Source organism: Lemur catta, chromosome 25 (assembly GCF_020740605.2).
Source record: "Lemur catta isolate mLemCat1 chromosome 25, mLemCat1.pri, whole genome shotgun sequence".
Taxonomy (NCBI): domain Eukaryota; kingdom Metazoa; phylum Chordata; class Mammalia; order Primates; family Lemuridae; genus Lemur; species Lemur catta.
The window spans coordinates 11,944,415-11,958,304 of record NC_059152.1 but is presented as its reverse complement, the minus strand read 5'-3'; the positions used below and the strand labels follow the sequence as shown (position 1 = coordinate 11,958,304).

At 40.2% G+C, this 13,890-nt stretch overlaps 1 protein-coding gene across 2 annotated transcripts in view; it reads left to right on the top strand.

Moving 5' to 3' along the window:
• The window catches only part of GNPAT (glyceronephosphate O-acyltransferase), a 32,263-nt gene that overhangs the window by 1,145 nt on the left and 17,228 nt on the right, over positions 1-13,890 (top strand). The window contains exons 2-3 of one of the 2 annotated variants that reach the window (XM_045537284.1): positions 6,360-6,542; positions 12,253-12,429. In XM_045537284.1, the coding sequence (XP_045393240.1) occupies positions 6,360-6,542; positions 12,253-12,429 (360 nt within the window). The remainder of the gene's footprint in view (positions 1-6,359; positions 6,543-12,252; positions 12,430-13,890) is intronic. The other variant, XM_045537285.1, reaches the window with a different exon arrangement.

Genomic DNA, 13,890 nt, shown 5'->3' with positions numbered 1-13,890 from the left:
CTGGTGGTTAGTGTCAGTTTCTGACTTAAGTGTAGTGTTCATTTGTGCAGGAAGGTCAAACAGGAAAACACAAAACAGCATGATAAACAAAAACCCCAATTTCAAAAGAAAATATGTCTGCCTTCAAATTGGGACACCAATATTCTTTGGAACATGGGGAAACCTCTGTTGCCATCCTTTCTGTCAAGAACTTAGGGTTTATGATTGCTGATAACTGCCTACTTCTTTAAAGCTTATGACTTTAACCCTTCTCATCATTTATCTTCTCATCCCACAGTTCTGTAGAGTAGCAGTCCCCAATATTTTTGGCACTAGAGGCCATTTTCATGGAAGACAATTTTTCCATGGACCAGGGAAGGGGGGGTGATGGTTTCAGGATATTCAAGCGCATTACATTTATTTTGCACTTGATTTCTGTTGTTATCACATTGTAATACATAATGAAATAATTGTACAACTCACTGTAGGTTGGGGACCCTTGCGGTAGAGGGGTCCCCCATGCTTCGACTTTGTTTTCTTACCTTGCTATTCCAGAGCAGGCATATAGAAAAGAGGAGCTATGTGTTGCAAAACCAGCTTGTAGTAGGTAGCTTTTTGGACCCTAAATTGGTTTGTGAATTGACTGGAATTCTCCTTTTGTTATTAAAGGAAGGAGCTGTTTTTTTTACTTCCCCTTTCACCAGTGATTCTTTAGTGATAAGACTTGTCAACTTTTTCATATGAAAGACTAAGACAATTGTATGTAAGCATATGCTACTGCTACTGCTGGACAGCAGCCCTCTCTTTACCAGTAGTTCTTTATACTCTTTGTGACTCCATAGCCTTTACTTTTGTGATAACCTGGACTTTTTCTTACTACTGCAGGCTGTCTTTATTTCCTCAGCCACGCTGTTATTGTGCAATAGTCTCTGTCTAATCTGAAAGTAGCGCTTAGAAAAGTTTAAGATACTGCTGATTACAGCAAACATTAGGAGTATGTACAGTATCCTAGTCATTATTCCCAGCAGATCCGCTAAAAGTAAACAAACAATTACAATTAAGTGGGATAAAGGCAATGATTGAAGTATGTACAACGTGTCGTGGGAGTAAGGAGAAAGGGCACTTAACCTGTTTGGGGACTTGGAGAAGGCTTCTAAGAGAAGGTGACACTTGAGCTGAGTTTTTGAGGCATAAATGGGAGATGAGGGAGTGAAGACTGTCATAGGCATCAGTGTAAGAAAACCATTCTCTTGCATATTTGGGGTTATAAATAGTTAGATTTGGGTAGAACAAAGCAGACGTGAGAAACAAAACTATGTTAGTAGGCAGAGGGCACTTCCTAAAGGAATTTTATGTATCATGTTTACATACCCTTAAATATAAAATCTTAACTTTATGGGAGATCTTAACATTTATATTTTGAAAGTCTAAGAAGACTACTAGGTTTCTGGTGTGATTGTGTGGGTAACCTCTTTTGCTTAAGTAGAGACTGTGGAAAGAGAATGAGATTGGAGAAGGAATCTGATGCATAATAAGTGTGGAGATCAATTAGGATGCCATTGCAGTAATCCAGAGAAATGATGAAGCCTGAAGTGAGATGGTGACAGTGGGCCTGGGAAGAAGGGAGATAGAGGAATTGGGGTGATATTTAGGACAATAAATCATCAGCCCTTGGAACAAGAAGAATGTGGTGGCAAAGGAGAAGGAGGCAGTCTGAAGTTGATTCTTGGGTTTCTTTTCCCTGGCAAGTGGGCAGATGATGATGCCTTTCACTGATAAGAAATACAAGGAGCGGAGCAGGTTTAGTCAGGGTGAAATAGTAATTTCAGTTGAGGGCGTGTTCAGTTTGAGATGTAAGAGGCAAAAGCAATGATTTTTAACTTGGGGAATATCATGGCATGGACCAGATAGACCAGATGCATCACAAGGTGTTTGGGAGACGTCCAAGTACAGTTAGAAATACGGTGCCGAGCAAGAGGAAGGTCTGACTTAGATAGAGAGATCGGGCACTCATCAGCAAGCGGGTTGTATCTGAAGCCGTGGATGAGCCTGCAATCCTTCAGTGAGACCACAGGATGGAAAGAAGACTGGGTGTGGGTAACCACTGGCGTATCATAGTCCAAATCATGGCTTCCTGTTAGTCTGAATGAAAGACCTGAACGCCTCTCACTGTCTCACAGGACTTTATATTACCTGGTTGCTGCTCTGACTTTACTAATCTTGTTCACTGGTCTTCAGCCACGCTGGCCTTTTGCTTCTTAGACAGCAAGCATGCACTGTCCTCAGAATGTTCATATCCCCTCTATGTGGCGTGCTATGTTTTCCCAGAAGTTTTTGTTGCTGGCTGTTTTAGTTATTGAGGTCCCAACTCAAAATCACCTCCTCAGAGAGGCCTTCCGCAACGATTCGATCTAAAGTAGCTCCAATTATTTGTCCTAATTAGTCACCCTATTTTATTCTTTGTATTCTCTTTGGAGTGGTAGATTACAGTCTTGTACTATATTGCAAGAGCTGATTGTTAAATTTTCATGATTTGCAAGGCCGTTGTTAAAACACAGCCATTATTAAAAATTAAACATTATTTAAATTTGCAATTAAATTCTGGTAAAAACAAAGGTAATATTAATAAATACTCAAAACTTAGCATGTCCTAGTTATTTTACTGATTTTTACCGTTACCTATGCTCTTGAGGTTATTTATGTCCATCGTACTGGAAGGTGGAGATCCGCTATAACCATGTGCTACTGGGTGTCTCTCACCAAGATTGTATTCAGTGGGGTCATATTGGTGGCTTGAAATCTGCCATAGGGGGAGTGTATATACCATAGACATTGGCAAACGCTATAACTCAGGGCTCTCCCATACCAGTTAAATGGTTAAACGTTGGACGGGCTCGCTACATGTAAGCTGTCTCAGTGCAGTCCCTTGCGTGCCCTATTCATGCTGTATCCTCAGCCTATAAAACAGTGCCTGGTGCATTGTGGGCTTTCAGTGGCCATCTTGATTGAATGGATCCTCCAGAGCAGTTGAAAGGAAGGTACAAGGAAGGCCTGTTTAGCAATTGATAGGGAAAGGCCTGCTCTGCTAATTAAGACAGGCGAGAAATACTTCACCTAAATCTTCTTGCTTGGGTTCTTATTTGTATTGTGTTTCTGGGTGAGTAGCCATGTAAATGTCTTTATTTAATGATAGCAAATATTTCCCCAGCATGGATATGGAAGGCCAGTTAAGGAGCAGTAGCACTCAACCCTAACTGCACACAGGAATCACTTCCAGTACTTTTAAAAAGAATTCTGATGCAAATCCTAGCACTCTGGGAGGTCAAGGCAGGAGCATTACTTGAGCTCGGGAGTTCTAGACCAGCCTAGAGATACCCTATCTCCACGAAAAATACAAAAAATTAGCTAGGCATGGTGGCACACACTTGTAGTCCCAGCTGGCTACTTGGGAGGCTGAGGGAGGAGGATCACTTTATCCCAGGAGTTTGAGGTTGCAGTGAGCTACTATGACACCACTGTACTCTAGCTAGGACAACAGAGCAAGACTCTGTCTCCAAAAAAAAAAAAAAATTCTGATGCCTGTGCACTACTCACAGACCAAATTAAGAATCTGTAGGGGTGGAAACTGGACATTGGCATTTTTTTTTTAAGTGTCCCCAATTTATTTTAATGTGCAGCCTGAGTTAGAAACCTCTGGTTTAGACACTGATTGGATAAAGGCCAGATTGGGGAAGTTTGGAGCTTTATCCTGTGAATATTGGGAAGCCATGATCAACAGGGTTCAATAAATGGTTTCATTCAGCAACTTATTTTTTCATTCTACAAACTGCCTGAGTTTTCCTACTAGGAATAGGAAGCCTGGGCTGAAGCGGTGGCCGTGGGAATGAGGAGTAGATGTGGTATGTTCTCACAGGCCGTGTTAACAGGATTGGGTGGAAAGGGTGAGGGAGAAGGGATCTAGAATGATGCAAAGGGGTGTAGATGGTGTGGCAGTTGATGACTGAGATTTCAGGAAAATGGTCATGTCGTGGGGCTATGCAGAAGAGAAATGGGGTTGGTTTTGAAAAGGCCAAGTGTGAAGTTTTTGCAACTAAATATATATGTTGGGAGCTTACATGAGAGAAGAGAACAGGGCAAAAGATTTGGAAGCGTATATATATTTAGTACTTTAAACCAGTGGGCCAGGTGAGAGCACCCAGCAGGGTATGTGGGGTGAAGAGGGGAGGGGTGGCGATGTTAACATAGTAAAAGGGAAGTGGGAGGCAAGAAGACACATTTATAGTTCTGAGGGGAAAACTTCCCCTAGGTTAAGAATCACAGATTAGAGAAATGAGGTGGATTTTCCAATATGTGACAAGAGGGTTACAAATTAAAAACCAAAGCAGGAAAATGTCAGGATGGTTGGAGGTTGGGGTCAGGAGGGAGCATTTAAAAATGGTGTCAGGCTGTAGAGAAGTCCAGGAGGATTTCCAGGACTGGAAAGAGGTCAGGATTGAATGGTCAAATGGAAAGAAATAATAAGAATTATACACAAAGGTTATGCTTGAGAATGTTGCATTTTTGTATAATAGCAAGGACAAAAACATGATTCCCATGTCCAACATTAAAAATAATGGAAGAAATTTAAATGACATGGAGGAGAATTTATGACGTTAAGTGACAAAATCACTTGCAAGTCGTATGTGTGTGTGTGTGTGTGTGTGTGTGTGTGTGTATGTTGGGGTGAGGGAGAATGTATCTACATTCAGAGAAAAAAGCATTCATTGAAATGGTCTCTAGACCATGGGATTGCAGGTCATTTTAATTACTTTGTCCTTTACTTTAGTTTCTAAATGTTTATAATAAGCACGTATCACTTTAATTAATTTTAATTAAAAAAATTATTTAAGAAGTTAGTAGGCCGGGCACAGTGGCTCATGCCTATAATCCCAGCACTGGGGGAGGCCAAAGTGGGAAGGATCGCTTGAGGCCAGGAGTTCGAGACCAGCCTGGGCAAAATAATGAGACCTCGTCTCTACAAAAATTAAAAAAAAGAAAAAATTAGCCAGGTGTGGTGGCACACGCCTGTAGTCCCAGCTACTCAGGAGGCTGAGGCAGGAAGATCGCTTGAGCCCAGGAATTGGAGGGTACAGTGAGCTCTGATCGTGCCACTGTATATGCCAGCCTGGGCGACAGGGTGAGACTCTGTCTCTGGAAAAATAAAAAAAGAAGAGGAGGAAGTTAGGGTACACAAAGATGATTATGCTGCCACTAAAATGTTTTAAAACAATATTTAATATAGGAATATATTCATAATTGAAAAGATAAGATAAACTGGTATTCATATTTTGAATAAAAATATTTATTTCTATAGCTGTGAATGAAAAACTAAAGAAACTACTAAGTAATAATATTCCTGGGGTTTAAAATTGTGGGCAGTTTATAGTTGCTTATATGTTTACGTGTTTCCAAATTTTCCATGAGCAAACATGGTGAGCAGTACGGGGTAGCCGTTAGGGACAAGGTCTGTGAAGCTGTAGGCTCAAGTTTGAATCACGTCTCTGCCCTTTACGAGCTGTGGGACCTTGCGTGAATTATTTCAGTTCTGTGTGCCTTGGTTTCCCGTTGCAAAATGCGGGTGATAACAACTGCTTCATAAGTTTGTGGTGAGGGTTGTTCTTTAATATGTAAGGCTCTTAGAAATAGTGCCTGATGCTTAGTAAACTATAATTATTATTGCTACTGTTACTTTTATAATCAGTAAAATACTTTTTTTTTTTTAAATTAGTAATTTGGAAGTCATTGGTAGCCTTATAAAGAGAAGTTTTAGGGGCTGGTTGGATAGAAGCTGAATTGCAGTGGCCTAGCAGGAGGTGAGAACATTGTCACAGCAATAGACTGCTCAGTAGTAGCTTATATGGGAGTGCTTTTGTCTTGAGTGATTTTTCCTTCAGTTTGTACCCATGTGGGTTTATCTGACATAATTTTGGGTTTCTAGTGTATGCTTTGATTTAATTTTTAAAGCTCAGTAGAGGCAAACAAGACATTTGTCAATGTGATAGATGAAACTGTGTAAAATTGATCAGATTACTCTAGAACTTAATGTCTCATCTTTGCTTTCTTGGTTAAATTTCCCAAAGTGCTTCTGGCTTTACAAGGATAGCAATCAGAAATATGATAATAAATATTGTGATAATTCATTATCAATTTATCGATCTTAACTATCTTTGTATCTCTTTTTCTTAGTATATGAAAATCTTACATCAGAACACTGTGCTCTTGTTCTTATGTCATAGAATAAAAATTTTGTAAGAGATAAAACCTTCCCAATGCAGTCTAATCTGTCCTAATTTATTTTACAATATGTGCTTATTACTTTCTTTCATTTGCCTTATCCACAGAAGGATCTCAAAAAGTGGGATGAGTTTGAAGATATTTTAGAAGAGAGAAGGCATGTCAGTGACTTGAAATTTGCAATGAAGTGCTATACACCTCTTGTCTATAAGGGAATTACTCCATGTAAGCCAATTGATATTAAATGTAGTGTTCTCAATTCTGAAGAGATTCATTATGTCATTAAACAGGTAAGTTATTCCCTCTTTAGCCATGGATAGACTTGTTCGTTGCCAACATGTTCCTTCTCTTCTTGATTCTGTGAATTTGTTTTGCTGTCTTTAATGTCTGCTTTTAGGTTGAGCTGTATCCATCACATTCATCCCATACCTGTGGTAGCCGTACGTGTGTTAGCTCTTTGCTAGACACTGGAGGTGTAACAGTGAGCAAATTGAGCACAGTGTATAGTCTAGTAGGGAACAATGACAACTGTACAGTCAGTTACAATGAAATATGAGACATACTAGTGGTAGTCCCACATGCAGGGACACTGATTCATCATAGTGGCAACGAATTTAGTGTAGGGAGACAGGGAAGTGATTTTGTTTTAAATGAGGCCTGAAAGATGAGTAGGGGTTTCCCAAGTGAGGTGGGTGAAGGAGGGTGCTCCTAGAGTAGATCACTTACTCCCGTGGTTTGCAAACCTCCACAGGAGAATTCCTCAGGGAGCTTTTAAAAGTCGCTGCATCTACATATCATCCCCCTGCCAATTAAATCAAAATGTCAGGAGAAGGGGACAGACATCAGTTTTTAAAGAAGCCCAGGAGATTCCGAAGTATAGCAAGGTTTGGGAACCACTAGCTTATTTTAAGGACTGGAGCAAAGAGAGAACGGTACTTTCACCACACTGAGAGTAGCTCTGTATGACCGACCAAAGAGCAAAGAAAGGGTGATGATAAGAAATTAACCTGGACATGCGATGAAGGGCTTTGTAAACCACACAGCGGAATTGGATTCTATCCTACACCCAGTGCAAAGCCATGGAAAGGTTGACAGGATCATCAGTTGATGTTTTAGAAATACCATTCTGCTAAGCCTAAAGAGAGTAAGTCTGCTTGTGATGCTCTTGCAGTAATCCCTTTGTGCAGTTTTAGTTGCCTGGATTGGGTTGTAGAAACAAAGAAATGGACAGATTTAAGGGATTTGAGAGGTAGAGTCAACCTTGTGTAGTGACCAGTTGGGTGTAGGAAGGGAAGGAAAGGAGAGGCAAGGGTGACTCACAGAAATAGGGAAGGTAGAAGAGGGAACCAGTTTAGGAGGGAAGCTAAGTACCGTTATGGATGTGTCATTTGAAGATGTCAAAATGAAGGTGTTGAGCGGGCAGGGCTGAAGCTTCCTGGTGGCTGGCACTCTGTGCCCTGTGACCAAGTGCTCATGTGGTCGCAGGTCCACCGGCGATGAACACGCATTTGCAGCGGTTGCTTCTCTGGTGCTCGATCCCTCCCAGACCCTCTTGCCTTATTTTCACTAGCAGCCACCTCCTGTTGCTCAATGACCCCATTTCCTTTGTTGTCAGAAGGAATATGCTCTCCCTTTTTTATTTTCAGCCCTTTATAAATGTCTTAAAGGAAAGCACGCATGCAACTAGTTATGTGTTTTTGTAAAGGAGGGAGGAACTCATTCAGAAATGCAGTGTTCTTGCTTGATGCTGGTTTTTAAAGAATATTAATGTTGTAGCACTGCCTCTTCCTCACACTCATCTTCCCCTCAGATAGGACTGACTCTATTCGTGTTTGAGGCCTCTTCCTGATCTCGCCTGATACCTCCAGTTCTTAGTAGAGATATCTTCGGTTTCAGCTCCAGGATATTGCCCTAGACTTTATTTGTTCTGCAGCTTCCTTTCTGACCACTTGGTATCTGTTCTGGTTTCCAGTTGAAGAGGAAAGACAGTTTTCAAGTTTTTTATTTTAAAGACAGGATCTCACTTGTCACCCAGGCTGGAGTGCGCTGGCACAATCATAGCTCATTGCAGCCTCGAACTCCTGGCCTCAAGCCATCCTCTCGCCTCGGCCTCCCGAGTTGCTGGGTTTATAAGAGGGAGCCACCATGCCTGTTTGGTTTTTAAGTTTTAAATTTTTCACTCCCATGTTCTGAAGTTTGCTTGTAGAGATCTTGCTTTTTTAACTTTTAACTGGAATTTAATCAGGTTTATGGAGAATTCTTTTATCTTCTCTCTCTGTTTTCTCTTGTGAATTTGTCGTATGACCTGTGCTCCCAATCCCTTTGTTTTGATTGGCCTTAAGTATGGAGAAGCTGTCCAGTTTATCTAGTTGTGCCTTTCTCATAGGTGAAATCAAATTTCGTCATCAATTAGATGCTATCAACAGTGGTTCTTGGCACTGGCTTTTCGTTGGAATCTCCTGGAGAACTTTTGCAGAAAGTTCACCGTTACTATCCACTAGAATGTAAGCTCCCTGAAGGCAAGAATTTTTGTCTACTACTGTATTCCTAGTGCCTACTAGTGCATAGTAGGCACTTAATAAACATTTGTTGAATTAATGAATTAAAAAAACGATGATGATGCCTTGGCCCCATGTAGTGAGATTCTGATTTAATTGGTCTGGGGTAGGACCCAGGCATCTCTCTCTTTTTCTTATTCTTTTTTTAAAGCTTCTCAAATAATCCTAATGCACAGCCAGGTTAAGAGTGACTTATTCATTTAAAAGATCTTATTCAAGCCAGTGTTTCTCAAACTTGGCTGTGCTGGTGAGAAAAACAATCACATAATCTAGATAGATTGAAATTGTTACAAATTGAGGATTATGCAGCACAATTGGGCTTTCCGTATTACCCAGTAATTCTTTGTTTCCCTAGTGAACTGTCTCCCATTCTCCGAAATGGCAAGTTTTGGCTGCTCCACTCTCTCTGAACCTCCAATTCTCCCCACTCCTCTTAGTCTCAGCAGCTGACTTTTCTTTCTCTGTTACAAAGAAAATTGTGACCATTATATGAGAGCTCTCTCAACTGCTGTGACCACATATACCAATTTATCTGCATCCAAAACTCGTCATTTTCTTTATCCCTCCTGTTAAAATGTCAGCGGATCCCCTCCTCCTACCCTGTTCCTTTGTTCTGAATTCTACCCCTCCTTCATCCTCAGGCACTTTGCTCTGTTGACCATCCCTCATATGTCTTCAACTTCTTCCTCTTTATTAGCTCTTTCCATCAGCATTTAATATGCTTACGTCTCTTCTATCCTAAATAGACCTTTGACCCCTGCCTTCTCTAGTTTCTTGCATCTCGTTCTTTCCCACCTCTGTTTCCTCCTCTTTTAAGAAATTGGCTGTGTTGTCTGCACTTACTGCTAAACCTCCTCATCCTTCATTTACTACTCAGCTTGCTAGAATCTGCTTTCTGATTCACTGTAATAGCTCTTCCCAAGATTGTGAGTGATTTCCTCATGGCGGAAATGTACCTTGTTCAAATCCATGATAGCCTTTAGCACTCGCTCTCTCTCCTTCCTTACCGTGACACCATACCCTCACCCTAAGCCCCCATGTCTTTTTGATCATTCCTCAGTTGTTTTATGAGCTTCTTTTCCTTTACCTTCCCTTGTTTGATTGAATGATTGATTGACAGAGTCTCATTCTGTCACCCAGGCTGGAGTGCAGCGGCCTGATCATAGCTCACTGCAGCCTCTAATTCCTGGGCTCAAGCAATCCTCCCACGTAGCTGGGACTACAGGCATGCATTACTACACCCAACTAATTTTTAACATTTTTTGTAGAGACAGGGTCTCACCATCTTGCCCAGGCTGTTCTGAAACTGCTAGCCTCAAATGATCATCCCACCTTGGGCTCCCCAAATGCTGGGATTACAGGTGTGAGCCACCATGCTTGGCCTTGCCTGTCCCTTTAAATGCTGGTATTCTTCAGGATTTTATTCTAACCACTTCTTATTCTACCCACTCACTGGGCAGTTTTATTTATTACCAGGATTTTAAGTACCCTTTTTATGCTGACATCTCCCTACTGCAATAAATAGTAATATAATAATATAGATAAATAGTATCTATTCCTTCAGCCCAGATCTCATTTGAGTTTCTTATGTCTATTTTCATTTGTCTACTAGAATATCCACTTGGAAATTTCAAAAGCACCTCAAATTCAAGGTGTCTAAATCAGACTCTTTACCCCTCCCGCTCCGACCCCTGTACCACGTACCCAGACCACTTGTCTCTAAGAATGGCCCCTTCATATACTAGTTGCTCAAACCACAGATCTGGATGCCGTCTTCAACTTGCTTTTCTTTTGCAATCTGTCAGTCACTAAGACTTTCTCTTCTTTCTATTAGCAAATGATCATATGTTTTCCTTTGAGATAATGGAAAATATTGGAAACTGTCCTCCTTAATTCCCGATCCTTATCTTCAAATGTATCTATATCTACACTCATGCCCATGGGTGCCTTTTAGTCCAGTCTCAGAGACAAAGGGCCTGTACTCTTGGTCAAAGCTAACTCCGCATCTGTGGTCTGGGGTCCACTCTTCCAGCCTCTTGTAAGGTCTCTGGCAGGCACCCCCTCCCCCTCTGTCTTCAGCCTCTCTCTCAGCCGTCTAATCTATAAACAGCTCCAAGGCTTTCACACCACTGAGCCATACACTTAAGTGATTAAAATGGTCAATTTTATATTACTTGTATTTTAGTATACTTTTTTAAAAAATGGAATGCTAATTAATCAAAACAAAAACCTGGTCCAAGCCTTTTCCATCTTGGGAAAGCAAGATGGAAAATGTTCTTCTCATTCAAACTTTTCAGTTATTCTATGGCCACTCTCTTTACTTCCCCACCTCCCATTCATTCGATCCATTTATATTCAGTATCAGTTCTTTTCTGACCATATTACTAAACCTTTTTTTGCCAAGTAAGGTCACTGTTTCTGAGAACCTCTGAGTAAAACAAAGGAACACAAGTCAGCGGAAATAGTCATCCCGGTTCCTCCTCCTTGGGCCTATTGAACTGAGCCCTCAGAATGGTACCATGCGGAGCTAGACAGAGGTTGCGCATTTGTGAATGTACTAAATACTGCTGAATTGTTCACTTAAAATGATTGTATGGTGTGTGAATTTAACCTCAGGGGAAAAAAAGATAAGCTGCGCATTCACTGCTTGTAGTTGGGGCTGTAACTTCCCATCCTCTAACCTGCTGTGCCCCGTCCTAAAGTGGAGCCTTCTCCTTTGGGAAGCATAGGTACTGTTTGTCACATAGACTTCAGTTCTTCTCAAAGTGCTTGTTTAGGGGAAAGTGCAAATGGTGAAATCAGGCTTCCTGGAGGACAGAAACTGTGGCTTGTTCATCTCCAGCCCCTTGACAGCCCTAGCACACAGCAGACATTTTGTTTTCTCTCCAAAGATGTGGAATGCCATGTGAGTAAGTAAATTCCATTGTAAGATCCTTGATTTCACTGATTATCCTTTGATAGTTTGGGGGTTTTTGTACTGATATATCTCTTGTAGTCTGAATTGGTTATTTCAGTGTCATCTTGTTTTCTTACCTTGTACAATACCTTGTAAAAGCATTGGACGAGTAGGTGAAGTGCTGATGCCGTCCACTGAGAGAAGCTACCAAATGCTGGGACACTACGTCATGGGCCATGACTTATTTTACAGAGTTTGGATGTAAACTTACTAACAACCAATGGAAAAGTGAAGTGCTTTCTGTGCTCTAAAATGCTATCCTAGAAAGCTGTTTCTCTTTGAACTCCTAGCCTTTAAACTTGTCTAGATAGGATCTTTGATCTACTTTTACTGTGTTGGAAAATAAATTATGTCAATTTAAGTTAAGAAAACACACAACCTTTGAGTTATGTAATATTGATCCATTTGGAACTAGTCATACTGGTTTGAGTAGAGGTCCGGCTTGTTTTTATCAAAAATTTACTCTTGCTTTCCCTTTCCTCTTAGCTTTCCAAGGAAACCCTTAAATCAGTTGATGTCCTCCGAGAGGAAGTTAATGAGATCTTGGATGAAATGAGTCACAAACTGCGTCTGGGAGCCATTCGTTTTTTTGCCTTTGCCTTAAGCAAAATATTTAAACAAATTTTCTCGAAGGTGTGTGTAAATGAAGAAGGTATTCAGAAGGTAAGTATTGTTAAAAAAAACAATCTCTTCTTCACTCCTCACAATTTAGTCAGCTCAAGGAGGCCTCACTTGAGCCAGGTGTCAGGCCTCTAGCCTGGGGGAAGAGGAGTGCCTGTCTGGAGGCTGGGTTGTTTTCCTCTTAGCTTTAGACCTGCAGAATTCAGACTAACAGTCAAGTAACTTAATGTCCGATGTTCACTAAAATTACAAAAGTAATAAAAGAATTTCTGTGTATGTTTCACCTAGATTCCCTACGTTTCCTTTATCCTTTGCCCAGTACTGTGATGTGTTTTTCCTATAATTAAGGAAATTCTCTGAAGGTACAGTTCCCAGAATAAGGATATCAACATTGACACAATGCTAGTAATACACACCGCACTTGTGTTTCCCCAGTTGTCTTGTTATAACCTGTACAGCAAAAGAAAGTGCTGGATCGTGTGTTGCATTCTGCTTCTACATCTCTTTAGACTTTTTAAATCTAGAACAATGTCTTGGTCTTTTTTTTAATGTTTCATGATAATATTTTTTTAAAGAACAGGCCAATTATTTTATAGTGTTCTTTGATTTGGATTTAAGTGATGTTATTTCAATATTAGATTCAGGTTGTATACTTTTTATTTTCTTTTATTAATGCTTTATTTTTAGAAACATAGGTGAATCCACTTTTTTTATACATCACTGCACTTCAGCAATTACACAAAACACAAGTACATGCATCTACAGTTATGCACTGCATCAGAGACCTGTTAGGTTATAAAATCTACCATCAACCATTAAATCAATGTGAAAAAATACAGTGTCAAACCAAAAAGTATAACTACAGTTGCATGGAATATCACCATGCTATAATATTTTAAGGTCGTTGAAAACGAAAGGAAAATTATAAAAGTTTGCTTTGATTGAATGTGCAAGAATAAGGTTCAACACATTGGTGCAAAAGGATTTAAGGATTTACATGATTTAGCAAAGGCAAAAATAATCACTTACAAAGCAATCATGTATATACTGCAATTCATTATACCCATTCAGTGGACTGTTCCAGCTTCTTATTAAAGTCATAGGTTAAGCCCTTAAAAATTATAGATTTCAGTTTTTATTACTCATCGTTAGTACTAGAACTGTACATTTCCTCATCTGACAACATACAATAAGGAATGTATATCAGCAGCTTAAAAATGAAACAAGCATTTACTTTATTTTGGATTTCTCCCACCCCCCCAAAATATAAATATGTATGTATATGTATCTAGTGTATGTCTCTGTAGGTTTTGCTGTACTTTACAAAACGTGTCACTAGATGGCAGCAGTGCATTTTAAAGCACCGTTGAACAGCTGCATTAAGTAAAAAACGGTGCATGCATGACGTGGTCCTCAGAGGACCTTTTCAGTTCTATTTAAATATTTTAACAAAGGAAAAAAAAGCAACATTCACAGCACATCGAGCCCCAAATAGTTTACACC